This window comes from Mya arenaria, chromosome 7 (assembly GCF_026914265.1).
Source record: "Mya arenaria isolate MELC-2E11 chromosome 7, ASM2691426v1".
In the NCBI taxonomy this organism is placed as follows: Eukaryota; Metazoa; Mollusca; class Bivalvia; order Myida; family Myidae; genus Mya; species Mya arenaria.
Genome location: NC_069128.1, coordinates 68,926,876 through 68,941,030, shown reverse-complemented (window position 1 = coordinate 68,941,030; position 14,155 = coordinate 68,926,876). Strand labels below are relative to the sequence as shown.

Sequence of the window (14,155 nt, the reverse complement as noted above, 5' to 3'; positions counted from 1 at the left end):
AGCGATGCATCATAGTTTAACCAAGTTTTTCCAATCTATATGATTAATTAATTATGTAGGAAAGAACCATACAAGAAAAACTTGTGCAATACTACAGGCAACTGCACCATAGCCACTTGAGTCTTCATCATAGAAGGTAAGTCCTGGTTATGACCCATGAATGGTAAATGTTTGTTAATCAAAGGCACATAACAGATTTCAAAACTCCATAAAATTATGATAATCACTATAAAAGCTCTTAAGCTAATGTTACTTGTCATAATCACATATTAAATAAATTCTCGCTTTACATTACAAGCAGAAGTTGGTCTTATACAGGGTTTAACTTAGAGTTAAGGAAGGATGGTGCAAGCTGGTAGCACCATTCTGCCCTAATGGAAGCCAGCATGTGTACCCATTTGCCTTCATACAATAAAATGCTTCATTTTATTAAATGTTTCTATTGTTTCGATTAATACAAAACATGATTAACATACAAACACATTTTATATATCTGGCAGTTGAAACCTCGCATACCTTCTAAATAAAAACAATTCCAAAAAAATTATTTTATATTCAAAATGTTCATGATTTTCACAGCCTGATACAAAGTTCCTTTTTTTCCCCTTAGTACCCTGTTGTTGTTTTTAAACCTCGCTAAGTACTACACGTTATAACATCATTCCCCCCTGCGTATAATCATTACATATAATATTCAATGAAATTCAGCATTGTTTCAATACCATTGCTTATTAATAACCACAGACAAATTGAAGCAAGAAAACAGCATGTTTCATTTCAAGTTTATTTCTAAAAATGTTTTTTATTGTAGGCCTCGAGCCTATAACAACAAGACAACCAGTTATTATGTCCGACCATCAATGTGATGATTGAAGACAAAAATAAATACTTTATGATCCTTGGTCATTTTATCCTCCATTTTATCCCAAATTCAGCAGTTGCAAATGAGATCTGAGACATTTTCATGCTAAAAATATTCCAACACATTTTCAACTTATACTCTTTCTGTTTCAAAGCACAAAAAAACAACAACAAATTGTCATAACACCATACATTAATTACTTATGTATTTTTTATCTCTTATATTTCATCAGTTGACTCACTGAAGTCCGTTTCTATATACATACATGCAACACTAATTCAGAAAACTGAACCATTCAGAATATGATACCATATGATAACCAGTCATGATAAAGACGTATTCTGAACACACAAAATTGTTTGAACTCAGCATAAAATTACAATCCAAAGTATTCGTTTCGCAGACCATAACATTCTAAACTATTGTCATAAGGCCATTATATTGCTCAGCATGTCAGCTCCTTTATATTTGCATTATTATACATTAACCACATCTAGGCTATTTATTATTTGTCTGATTTTTTTTAAATATGACTCAATATTAACTTCAAGTTCAGGTAAAATAATTTTAAAATGCATTCATAAAAAGGAAGGCTTAATTTTTAACTTTTTTTGTTATTAAAACATTTACTATACATATAATAAATATTCATTAAAATATCACATTATTTGCATAATTCATGTCAAAATATGCACATATTTCATTTTCGCCGGTCCCAAGCTTCATCATCAAAGGGATCTATTTGGCGGCGCTGATAAGCATCCTGGAATTCTGGTCCTAATCTTTGAAGGTCCCCTTCGTCCCGAATTACACCCTGAAAATATGAACAAAAAGAATTTGAATACTTTGTCAGTTCACACGAGATTCGTGACCTTTTTCAGAGCAATAAGAGTCCAACAAATTTCATGATTTCACATGTTCCCTGACAGGGGAAAATGCATAAAGTGGAACTTTCAAAAGAGAATGGAGACCCTTATCAAAGCAATACACCTTTCAGGAATTCACAGTTTTCACAAGTCCCTTTGTAGGATAAAATACATGAGTGGAACAATACAAATGTTAGTTTTATAGGCGGTAAGCTTGACTAGGACTTGTATTCAATGTAATCTTTTTTAAACAAAGCGAATAAATATAAAGAGCCGTTGTAATCCAATATAGAGTGATCCATCACATCCAATATCATTGTTCATTGCAAGTGAATTAACATTATCCCATTATGTACTATTTTCACAATGGATATATACTTGAAATCCTTGAACCACATGTCACCTTACTTAATTTTAAAGTAAAGGTTACCATGACCTTGCCCTATCGAACCAAAAATTAAAAACAGTTATCAAGTGAGGACTGAAGACCAAGATAATTATTCGAAAAATTATTTATCAAGAATGAAGTCACTGATGATGTCCACATCGACTATGACGAGGCGGGACAAAAGTATTGCCTATGTGTCAGCCATGCTTTTCAGAGGAAAAAAAATAAATATGTATTAAATGCCACACCCACCTTCGGCAGATATCCGAGTAGCCTCATAGCATGCTCTTGAAGCAGTTTTTGCCTCTCTTCCTCGATAATCTGTTTCTTGAACGCCTCCATATTCTCCTCCTCGCGTCGTTCGGCAAGTTCGCGATCCCGATCGGCGGCAAACTGGACACGACGATCCTCGATGAGATTTTCCACAGCACGTTTGTGTTCTATCTGCTTCATGCGACGTTTCTGGGCATTCATCTGTTCAATACGGTCATCCTCTGCAAACTTGGCCATCATCTGTTGTAAGAGAAAACATGGTCAATTGATGGATTAGTACGGTTTTGATAAGATTCCTTTTTGATTGTCTCACGTTCTGGTATAGACAAAGAAAGACATTTAACCATATTTTCATGAGTTAAATTCAGATTAATTCTTTTTTCACATAAGATAATTATCTTTTTTTTTCTTTTTTTATGAAAACTTCTACAAATGACAATATTTAAGTTTGCCTTTCATGCTAGTTAATATGAATATTAAGTTAACAGTTCCCCAGGGTCAGTTTTTGAGTGTGGTGAAAAATTAAATGTTCAATCTATTATTCATATATATGAAATATCCGTGGTTAAAAACAGTTTTACATCTTTCTATGTCTTTTCTTATATTGCTAAAGTATTCTGATGTACAGTCCATAAAGGGAATAATCCCAACAATTTACCCTAATTGCATCCAAAATATTCACTTCATCCTTTTTATATTACCACCCTAAAATCACAACCACACATTACGCTCCCCCCACCCCCACACTTCACACAACATTACCCCACCCACCTGTTGCCTGAAGTTCTCCTCCTCCTGCTGTTCAGCCTCCTGTCTGAGCTGCTTGAAGTGCATCTGTTGGGCGTGCTGATCTTGAAGCTCCAGACGTTGTCGGATACGCCTCTCCATTAGGTTCTTGAAGTAAAAAGCGAATATTATTTAAATATTGAAACTGTTTTGAAATATTCCCAAAAACCATTTTGAATTGCTATCATTTTCAATGCTAGTGTGCTTATAATCTAAAACTTTCACGCATAGCTTAGTTTAAATATTCACCTTTCTTAAGATCTTTTTATAGAAAGAAAATGACATTACCATCGTCCTTTAAATAAATTTAATCTTTTGTGCTTAAATTTCCTCTTTCTTCTTGCTCCCCAAAATGATACTCTGCTAACTTTTAATAAAATCATAATTACCTCCCTTGTTATTACAAATATTAAGCATTATCTAATAATTATCTCTCTGTATGACATGTCCCTCGCCATACCCTTATTCATTGTGTTTCCCTTACTTCATGAAGCTCAATATTGATAACCTTTCGACTAGATACACTTGTATTAATCTGAATAAAATTTCCCCCTTTTTGACATTTTTAAATAATCCTTTATAAACAAATTCCAATAACAAAACCCCTCTATCCCAACTTGAGTGACAATAACATACCCTCTTCTTCTTTCTTTGTCTTTCTTATTGTTCCTCTATCCTGATGTTTTCCCATCAATAAATAACTCCAAAGTTACCCTGCCCCCTTTCTTAGAAATTTTCAATTATAATTATCTCCCTTTTTATACATTTCCATAGTAATTACCCCCCTTTATTCCAAGAGTTACTTACCCTCTCCTTCTGTCTTTCTCTCTCCTCTTGTTCCTCCAGGTGAAGTTCCATCCTGATTTTCTCCATTTCCTCGCGTTCTTGTTCCTGCCTGGAGATTTGATGGGCCAACTGAAAACAAACAGAATATTCATATAACAAATACAACTAAATAATCAACTTGTAATCATGACAAAAACCATTTACCAGCAATGAATTAATGTAAACTTGTATCAACAGTTCATAAAGAACATTGTTTATTTGACTATAATATTTAATACAAAATCAGTTATAACCAGAAAGGATTTTTTTTAAATATTATGGAAAAGACTTTTTATAGTAAAATGCAATTCAACCCAAGTCCTATTCATATGTACAATATCTTCTTATTTAAAAAATTATTTGACAAAGTTTTTAAGTTTTAAAATTATAAAGGTAAGTCTAAAATAAATTAATGACAATAAATCCTGTACAAAATTAAACCAATAAGCAGACTGATTCGGCCACTCACCGCCTGCTGCACTTTAGCCATGGAGTCTTCCTTCGCCTTCTTCTGCGCCATCCGTTCCCCTTCCCTTGCCTTCTGTACCCTCGCAAACTCCATGATCTTCCTGTTCTCCTCCTCCATCCTCTGTTTCTCCAGGATTTTCCATTGCTCCCTCGCTGCCTTGAAGTCCTGGATGAATTCCTGAGTGGCCTTCTGTTTCCTGAGTGCAAGCTCTCTTTCTCTGTAAGGACCATGTTATATTTACATTAATTATCTGACACACTTACCACTGAACTGTTCTATATACTTCTTGGTAAAAGGAAATTAAGAAATCCAAAAATGAATACATTTCCTTTAATTTTCCTTTATCTCTCTATATATTCAGTTGTTCAATGTTATTCAATTGTTTACTGGTAGCCTTGATTCTAAAGTGGCTCTCTGTTTCCAGTAGGCTAACTTGTGCTCTCTGAGAGGAGGCACTTATTTGGTTTATTCTTAACTGGTTTTCTTAACATTGCATACACTTAATCTTTTTTGAGCACACAGGACATTTTGAATTCTGTCAATACATAGTTAGTTTAAACTTTATTCATTTTACAACGCTTGCGAGGATTTCTGACAATTACATTAACTTCTACCCAGTTACTCGCGTTGGCATGATGTTGCCCGAGAGTGTGGTCTTGTGTTTTGAGGGAAACCGGAGAAATATGTGAATTTAAAATCAACAAAATCACCTTGATACAGTTTTCTCCATTTTTGCTTCAGGAATTCCTCATAAGGCTAAATTTTTGTTCCCACTGATTTACTAACTTAGAGATATTAGACACATAAATATATGTGTATTCCAAAAGTCACCAAATTCACCTACATAAAGTTTTCCCCCATTAATCTTTCTCAAAATTCATCATTCATTAGTTTCTCCTTCAGAGAATTCCTCATAAGCCTATAATTTCTTTCCCTCTAGATTACAAACACCAGACACATAAAAGTTAAACTTATATATATTTGTATTCCAATTGCCTTAAACATCACCCACCTTTGATATTTTGACTCAGATTTTCCTCACAATTACATCAATCATGAGTTTCTAAATTAGAAATTCCTTGTATATCTGTTATTTCATTTCTGTCAAACATAGTCACTTTTAAAGTATCAGATTCTTTAACATGTAATTTAAAAAAAAAAAACAAGATTAAAATCACTCACCTTTGATCTTCCTCATAGATTTTCCTCACAATTTCATCAATCATGAGTTTCTCCTTAAGGAATTCCTCGTAGGCCTGTTGTTTCTTCCCTTCCTGTTCTTCCAACTGCCGTTCAAGCTCCTGTTGGTATCGGATACTCTCCTTGTATTTCTCCATTTCACGCTGTCGCTCAGCTTCCTCGGCACGCTTGTGTTCTTCCATCATTTCCTGGGCAATCTCTGAGTCACGTTTCTGGAATAAAAGGAAAGACGCTGAACAAACTTCTATAGGGAATGTAGTTAACAGTAACACTACTTAACAGCGTTCAACTCTTAAGGGAGTCCAGGAGTTTGAGACTGCTAAATTTAGTCCTGGCCCCAATATCACATCATCATAAAAATACTCAAGTCAAATCTGAATCTTAACTCATTTTACCACATAAAAGCATAGCATGAAGTGTTTTCATACTTTTTGAAAACAAATTTTCTCACAGAATTCTTTGAAGATCAAAAAATATACTTGAGTACAGGGTAATTGTTGAAAAGGATTTATACTCACTTTGTACTGTACTATCATTGATAGAGTATACATGCGTTTTAAAGGTGTAATTAAGATTTTTAATAACTTTTGATGATAGCCATTAAAATGTGTTGAGACTAAGAATAAGATTTGACAAAAGTATTTTCGTGATATTTGGGCCAGGACTCCCAAGATATTTCAGGTAGACATTCTGTCAGATTCTTAGTTCATGACAAGGAAGACAGTGACAATAAAAGACTGCTGACTAAAGATCTGGGGCGGTATCTGATAATCAACTTAGATTGAACTTAAAATTAAACTTAGAAACTGTGTTTTGATTGGCCTGTTTATTTAGCTGATAGGCCGAATGGAATCAATGAGGCATGTCTAAGGAAAAGATCAATATTGAATACTGACCCAGATCGCAGTTTTCATAATAACATCCAAAAAATGATGTTTCATGCCTATTTCATATGTAGGGTAGGATAACCTTAAGCAAATGTATTTTTTTAGGTATTGATTAGCATTTTGGCCAAGATTGTGATTAACTAAACAGTTATTGATCATCTTAAGCTAACCTACCATCACATCAAACTTCATGGCTTCTTTCTCAGCCATCTGCGCCATACGTTCCTTGTTCATGTAGGCCGACCTCAGTTTGGCCTCTAACTCCCGTAACTCAAGGCTGAAATAGATGGAAGAAAGTCTTGCTTTAAAACATTGGCCAAATTGTCTACGTTTACTGATTCCGATAGAAAAAATATGTTAATAAAAATTACTATAGAATGAAAATGTTGCTATTTAACAAATGACAATAGTTCTTGGATTTTGTAACAATAACTGTAATGGAAGATTTGTTTTCATAAATAGTTAAAAAATATTTCACAAAAATAAATGCTATACAAGTTAAATCATTTTTAAAAACAACAATGTTGCACTCTGGAATCCCAATCGGACTTAAAGCAGCAATTTCTCTAAATGACATTCCAAAATATGCTTGTATGAACATGTAAACCACATTTGCAGCTTATAAATTTATTCAAACAGAATTTTGAACAGGTGCTCTGTAAGCCCCCTTACCCCCATCACCACTAATTTACTATTAACCCCTGGTACATGAATATAAACACCTGTCCAATACCTAGTTTCCCTGATCTGCTGTCCCATACTTCTATAACTAACACCCCGGCCTCTCAGAACCCCCGTCCCCCAACGACACTACCCCTGATACATGTATATAAACACCTGTCCAATACCTAGTTTCCCTGATCTGCTGTCTCATTTTCTCATCCCTGATTGAATCCAGCTTCCTTCTCTCCAGCTCTGTTGCCAATCTCTCTTCTTGAGCCATTTGTTCTTCACGCTGCAGACGGTCCCTCTGGGCCTAATAAATAAGGATATTACATTCGATTAGAATGTTGCACATATTGCTAACCATAAATCCTGCTTGCATATTGTAATATAGTTAGGCCATATTATTAACGGGCGTATCATACATTCTATCACTTTTTTGATTATTTAATTCTTGGTTATATTTTAAAACGGGTAGTTTTGCTGAAAATATTCCACTATTTCTATTAAAAATTGCAAGTCAAAATGTTGTTTCATTTTTGATAATCGCTTACTATATATTAAGTATCAATCAGCCACCACCAACTATCCTTTCGTGTAAGTAATCAGTTTTGTCAATCAATCAAAAAAAATTATCACAAGTCCATGGACCTCAAAGCATTCAATTTAATTTCTTGATCTAACATAATATTTTGCTGTACATTCATTGATAAGATATTCCCAGTATATTAAATAATGAGATTTTTAGGATTTTTTTTATTTCGATAGAAAGAATTTATAAGGGAAAAAAATGAAATTCTTATTACAGCTAAACATTGATGTAAAAACTGTAATAGTAGTCTAAAACAATTCATTGTTTTGGTTCATTTCAAGTATTTCAAAATCAACTAATCTTTTAACAAAAATAAACATAAAAGGATGAGTGCTGTCTCTTGGTAATGCTAACTATATAGGTTTCCACATCCCATTCGAAGTTGTGGGGTGGCTCCACACCAGGGGTACGCTCTCATGGCCACTTAAAATGGACCCCTATACTGGCTTAATACTAAGATATAGGAACATACCCAAGAGTGATTATACGTCTTCACAATGAAGGCTGAAGCTAAAATTAATTAATAAAAAAAATATTATTTACTAAACATCATTTACTAAATATTAAAAGTTCAAACCTTAAAAATAGTCTCCTCCATATCTCTCTCTTTCTGTTCCTGCATCTGTGTACGAATGAAGCGTTTATCCTCCAGTCGGCCTTCCCGGTTCATGTTTGACTCAAGCATCTTCTCTCGGGACAGGTTTTTCAGAGTCTCGTCGCGAACCATCTCCTGGTGTCTCGAGTTCTCCAGTTGACGCTCACGTTGAGCTACTGTTTGAGGTGGTGCCCGTCTGATTGTGGCCTAAAGTAAGCCATAAAAATTGTTTAGCCATGTGAAGTATTTGTCATTTTGTAATTTGGGACCTACACTAGGATTCTTTTTAAAAAGTTTTTAAGCCAGTCTATACAAGTCATTATCACATCAATGAGGTCCTGCAATACAGTCTGCATCTATGACCTGTATCACCTCTTAGACAGTTATCTTTACCAATGTTCTTATTTACATGTTTTACTTAAAGATGCTTCATCTAAATTATATTTAGTCTTTGCTCTTAATAGACACTGACAAGCCACTTAAAATCAGAGACAGATCATCAAGTTTCATCGAGTTAAAAGTCCAGCGATACAAATTGAACTTTCCATTCCTTTTGACGACAGTATATACATTTAAACAATACTTACCATTTTGTCCTCTGTATCCGTTGAAACAGTCAAAGAAGATTAAAAATAAAAGTATGAACCATTTAAGCCGTTTGTTTTCCCCCCAACAAAATGGCCGCCAATGTAAATGGATCAGTCTACTATCGTTGCTAGGGGATGCAGCTTATGTGTGAAAAACATTTAAGCACCCAACAATGTTGAATCAGAAAAAAATCATATTTAAATATAAGAAACTTCGAATAAAGAACTAATCTTAAACCATTAATGATGTTGAGCATAGAGGAAATAATTTATGTCAATGGAATGATCTGAAAAAAGTATTGTGCCGAAACAAGCGCTTAAGGCTAACGTCCACTAATTATTTCTAGATTTTCATCTGTCTCTCAAACAGGGTCGACGTTATATTCTATACACGCTCACGGTCTGACCATTGGAATCTATACAGCCTTAAATTTTTCCGTAAAGTAAACCATGAAACTGTTGACTGCGACCATTTCAACTTGTTCTATTTCCGGATAACACTTTAAGCTCCCGTTTTAGTATAATAACTCTTTTAAGGGATTATAACTTGTCGACATGGATAAACAGCCTCAAGTCAACTTTGTAAGTGCTCCATCACCATGATTTGTCGCTGTGGTATGAAAGGATTGGGATCAAGTATGCTAACAGTAAAAGATATATGATTTTACTTTGACGTTTGAAATATCAAAGACGAATATTTGAATGTTATTTTATGTATGTTTGGTTCATAATGGTACTTTGTCAAGTGTTAGACCCACAAACCTTCTTCAAAGTTGAAGTCACTATTGCAGTTAATTGTTACCACAACCCAGGTCTGGGGAATAGTGGGGACTTTGACTTTCGGTCCAGCCTATCCAAGGTAAAATTCCGCCCTGCAGCGAAGAACTAATGGTCAAACCAAATCAAATGCTCCCACATCCCGGGAACCCTAGGTAAGGTCCATTCCAGCTATATTTTGCGCGAAGATAAAACCACAATACTCACCCGGCACTGCCAGGCCATCTGGAAGGTAAAAACATGGCCCATTTCCCTGACTGCATGTATCCCTGGACTGGGTCGGGGCGTGGTTACAAATGAATGGTGCATAACATTCTAAATGCAATGTCAGATTCACATTGAGAGAATTGCTACCATTTGTCCAAATATTATTTTCATCAATTGTGGCAATGAAAGCAGATAGATCAGATATAATGCACAGTAAAGATTTTCCTTTTCTTTTTGTAATATATCTTGAAGAATATCAAAGACTGTGGGAACTGAAAGGTTTTATACCAAGACTTACAGTCATAGTTGATAATGACAAAGTTATCAAGTATTGCATTATTCAAATATAATTTCAGGTTATGCAGGTTGTTGAGAGCAATTAATATGATGAGGGAAGGCAGGAAAGAGTACCAGTCTTATAGTCTGGTAATGTTAACAAAAAATGTTTAAAACACCTTCTTTTTTAATCATGATTTTCCAATATGATATTATGTGATCCTAAAATTGGACTTTTTTTTTTATTGGATTTTTAGGAATATTTAACTGCTTCAGACTTTGAAATAATATCATGACAGTAAAGCAAACCACAAAGTATGTTTCAATATATTTTGCCTAATACTATCGTACAGGCCATCCATATAGCATACTTTTGTTGTAAAAAAAACATCTTAATATTTGCACAATAGGTTTTAAGACTGATTTTTTGAAGGTGATCAACAAAAGAAAGATTTTTCATAGAATATTCTTTTATATTATGATTTAATTGCAGTATGTACTCGTGGCAAAATGGTGTTCGAGCGTTGGCGAATAAGGATTTGCTTGCAGCGTTGAAGAACGATAATATGTATGTTGTATTTGTTTTCTTCTATATATGTGAATACTGTGTTAAACTTTAAATCTTGCCGTGAAATAAGTAGCATGCATTCCAATTTCAATTTGCCAGTATTACTATATCATAATCCTAAAAGATCCTCTACAACTAATCTGTGTGCAAAAATGTTTTTGATACATGTGAAATTCTTGTAATATCCTGCTGACAGCATTTATTCCTGTATTGCATATAAACTGATAAATGCCCAAGATTGCCAAAAAATTGCAAACTGCTGATCTTTGATAAATGGGGATGCTTTTAATTTATATCTTTATTATTTATTTTTTCAGGCAAAGAACAGAAAGAAAGGTTCTCTTAACATAGAAAGTAAAGAAATAATGAAGTTCACACTACAGTTGACAATATGGATGTGTTTCCTTTGTTATTTGAACATGATTTATTTTAACTTACATAACAAGTATGCACTACAATAATGAATATCTATATTAATAGTAATGATATTCCATTAAACATGGATATGGAAAAAATATTCTTTGACAGTGCAAGATAAGATAAATCCAGACATAGTTTCATCCACATACTTGAAATTTGTCTTGTAACTACATGTATTTTTATGAGGTTAAGTGGTGAGTAATCAACTTTTATAAAGTAAAATTCTAAAGTACCCGCCAACGTTGGTCGTCCCCGCATATCTGTCAATAATAGACCAGGGCATGTTAAACTATAGGCGGTATTTCTCTTGGCTCGTTGAACATATCGTTATAAGAAACTTAATATTTTTCATTATCTGATTTTTAGAAAAAACAATGTACTTTTCTCTGTTCGAACGACATGAAGGCAAACAGCCAACGGTTGTCCGTGACACAAATAAATATCACGCTCTGATAGAATGCAGTTAAATTATAGACCGAAAATCTGAAATAAATACAGCTTCAAACTCAACTTATTACAAAAGGTCTTATAAGGTAAACGGCATCTTACATGTAAACAAATAAAGAACTCGGATATGTTGAACATTTGAAGCGTGGTAGTTTACATGGCTCTTTTATCAATACCATAAAAACACAAGAAACTTGATAGTTTTCCTTTGTGCGACTATACGAAATCTATTTATATGTTAGAGTTCGATTTGGTGATTTACAGAAAATGGAACGAGTACAGCGAGGCCAATGTTTAAATCATAACAAGAAACTTGATAGTTTTCCTTTGTGCGATTATAAGAAATCTATTTATATGATAGAGTTCGATTTGGTGATTTACAGAAAATGGAACGAGCACAGCGAGGTCAATGTTTAAATCATAACAAGTATCTTGACAGTTTTCCTTTGTGCGATTTTAAGAAATCTATTTATATGATAGAGTTCGATTTGATGATTTACAGAAAATGGAACGAGCACAGCGAGGTCAATGTTTAAATCATAACAAGAAACTTGATAGTTTTCCTTTGTGCGATATTTAGAAATATATATAGTACCTCATGTTATATAATACATTATATTATATATGATCAATAAAACAGATTAAGAACCAAAGCTGTTGTTAAATACTTTTTAAAAGCTGTATATGTACAAGACAATACTGAGACTGTATAGACACCAATGTTTGTCCCAACTTGAAGATGTATAGATACCAATGATTGCCTTGAGTTGAGGCTGTATAGATTCTAATGTTTATCTAATGTTGAGGCTGTATAGATTCTAATGTTTATCTAAAGTTGAGGCTGTATAGATTCTAATGTTTATCTAAAGTTGATGCTGTATAGATTCTAATGTTTATCTAAAGTTGAGGCTGTATAGATTCTAATGTTTATCTAAAGTTGATGCTGTATAGATTCTAATGTTTATCTAAAGCTGAGGCTGTATAGATTCTAATGTTTATCTAAAGTTGAGGCTGTATAGATTCTAATGTTTATCTAAAGTTGATGCTGTATAGATTCTAATGTTTGCTTTCAGTTGAGGCTGTATAGATTCTAATGTTTGTCTTCAGTTGAGGCTGTATAGACTCCAATGTTTATCTTTAGTTGAGGCTGTATAGATTCCAATGTTTGCTTTCAGTTGAGGCTGTATAGATTCTAATGTTTGTCTTCAGTTGAGGCTGTATAGACTCCAATGTTTATCTTTAGTTGAGGCTGTATAGATTCTAATGTTTGCTTTCTGTTGAGGCTGTATAGATTCTAATGTTTGCTTTCAGTTGAGGCTGTATAGATTCTAATGTTTATCTTAAGTTGAGGCTGTATAGATTCCAATGTTTGTCTTAAGTTGAGGCTGTATAGATGCCAATGTTTATCTTCAGTTGAGGCTGTATAGATTCTTATGTTTGTCTTCAGTTAAGGCTGTATAGAATCTAATGTTTATCTTAAGTTGAGGCTGTATAGATTCTAATGTTTATCTAAAGTTGAGGCTGTATAGATTCTAATGTTTGCTTTCAGTTAAGGCTGTATAGATTCCAATGTTTATCTTAAGTTGAGGCTGTATAGATTCCAATGTTTGTCTTAAGTTGAGGCTGTATAGATGCCAATGTTTATCTTCAGTTGAGGCTGTATAGATTCTTATGTTTGTCTTCAGTTAAGGCTGTATAGAATCTAATGTTTATCTAAAGTTGAGGCTGTATAGATTCTAATGTTTATCTAAAGTTGAGGCTGTATAGATTCTAATGTTTGTCTTCAGTTAAGGCTGTATAGATTCTAATGTTTATCTAAATTTGAGGCTGTATAGATTCTTATGTTTATCTAAAGTTGAGGCTGTATAGATTATAATGTTTGTCTTAAGTTGAGGCTGTATAGATTCTAATGTTTGCTTTCAGTTGAGGCTGTATAGATTCCAATGTTTATCTTTAGTTGAGGCTGTATAGATTCCAATGTTTATCTTTAGTTGAGGCTGTATAGATTCTAATGTTTATCTTAAGTTGAGGCTGTATAGATTCTAATGTTTATCTTAAGTTAAGGCTGTATAGATTCTAATGTTTGTCTTCAGTTAAGGCTGTATAGATTCTAATGTTTGCTTTCAGTTAAGGCTGTATAGATTCCAACGTTTATCTAAAGTTGAGGCTGTATAGATTCTAATGTTTGATTTCAGTTAAGGTTGTATAGATTCTAACTTTTATCTTAAGTTGAGGCTGTATAGATTCCAATATTTGTCTTAAGCTGAGGCTGTATAGATTCTAATGTTTGTCTTAAGCTGAGCCTGTATAGATTCTAATGTTTGTCTTAAGTTGAGGCTGTATAGATTCCAATGTTTGTCTTAAGCTGAGGCTGTATAGATTCCAATGTTTGTCTTAAGCTGAGGCTGTATAGATTCCAATGTTTGCTTTAATTCAAAGAAGTATAGATTCTAATGTGTATCTTAAG

The 14,155-nt window shown here is 33.6% G+C and overlaps 1 protein-coding gene and 1 long non-coding RNA gene across 2 annotated transcripts; one reads left to right on the top strand and one right to left on the bottom strand.

Annotated features, from left to right (window-relative positions):
• Positions 1 to 770: 770 nt before the first annotated feature.
• LOC128241918 (meiosis-specific nuclear structural protein 1-like) lies at positions 771 to 9,151 on the bottom strand. The gene is made up of 10 exons (XM_052959047.1): positions 8,994 to 9,151; positions 8,389 to 8,613; positions 7,405 to 7,532; positions 6,731 to 6,833; positions 5,652 to 5,881; positions 4,470 to 4,686; positions 3,983 to 4,090; positions 3,161 to 3,283; positions 2,369 to 2,629; positions 771 to 1,676 (listed from the first exon to the last, which is right to left on the bottom strand). Exons 1-10 carry the CDS (start codon positions 8,994 to 8,996, stop codon positions 1,563 to 1,565), a joined length of 1,512 nt encoding a protein of 503 aa, XP_052815007.1. The 5' UTR covers positions 8,997 to 9,151; the 3' UTR covers positions 771 to 1,562.
• A 152-nt stretch (positions 9,152 to 9,303) lies between these two features.
• On the top strand, positions 9,304 to 12,261 carry LOC128241919 (uncharacterized). The gene is made up of 3 exons (XR_008262524.1): positions 9,304 to 10,403; positions 10,747 to 10,821; positions 11,139 to 12,261. It is a non-coding gene; the product is annotated as an uncharacterized LOC128241919 (long non-coding RNA).
• Positions 12,262 to 14,155: the final 1,894 nt, after the last annotated feature.

Coding starts and splice junctions, on each gene's coding strand:
- LOC128241918 (XM_052959047.1), bottom strand. Junction 7,533..8,388: donor TGGAGGAGACTATTTTTAAG/GTTTGAACTTTT, acceptor CTTATTTATTAG/GCCCAGAGGGACCGTCTGCA. Junction 4,091..4,469: donor TGGCTAAAGTGCAGCAGGCG/GTGAGTGGCCGA, acceptor GTTTGTTTTCAG/TTGGCCCATCAAATCTCCAG.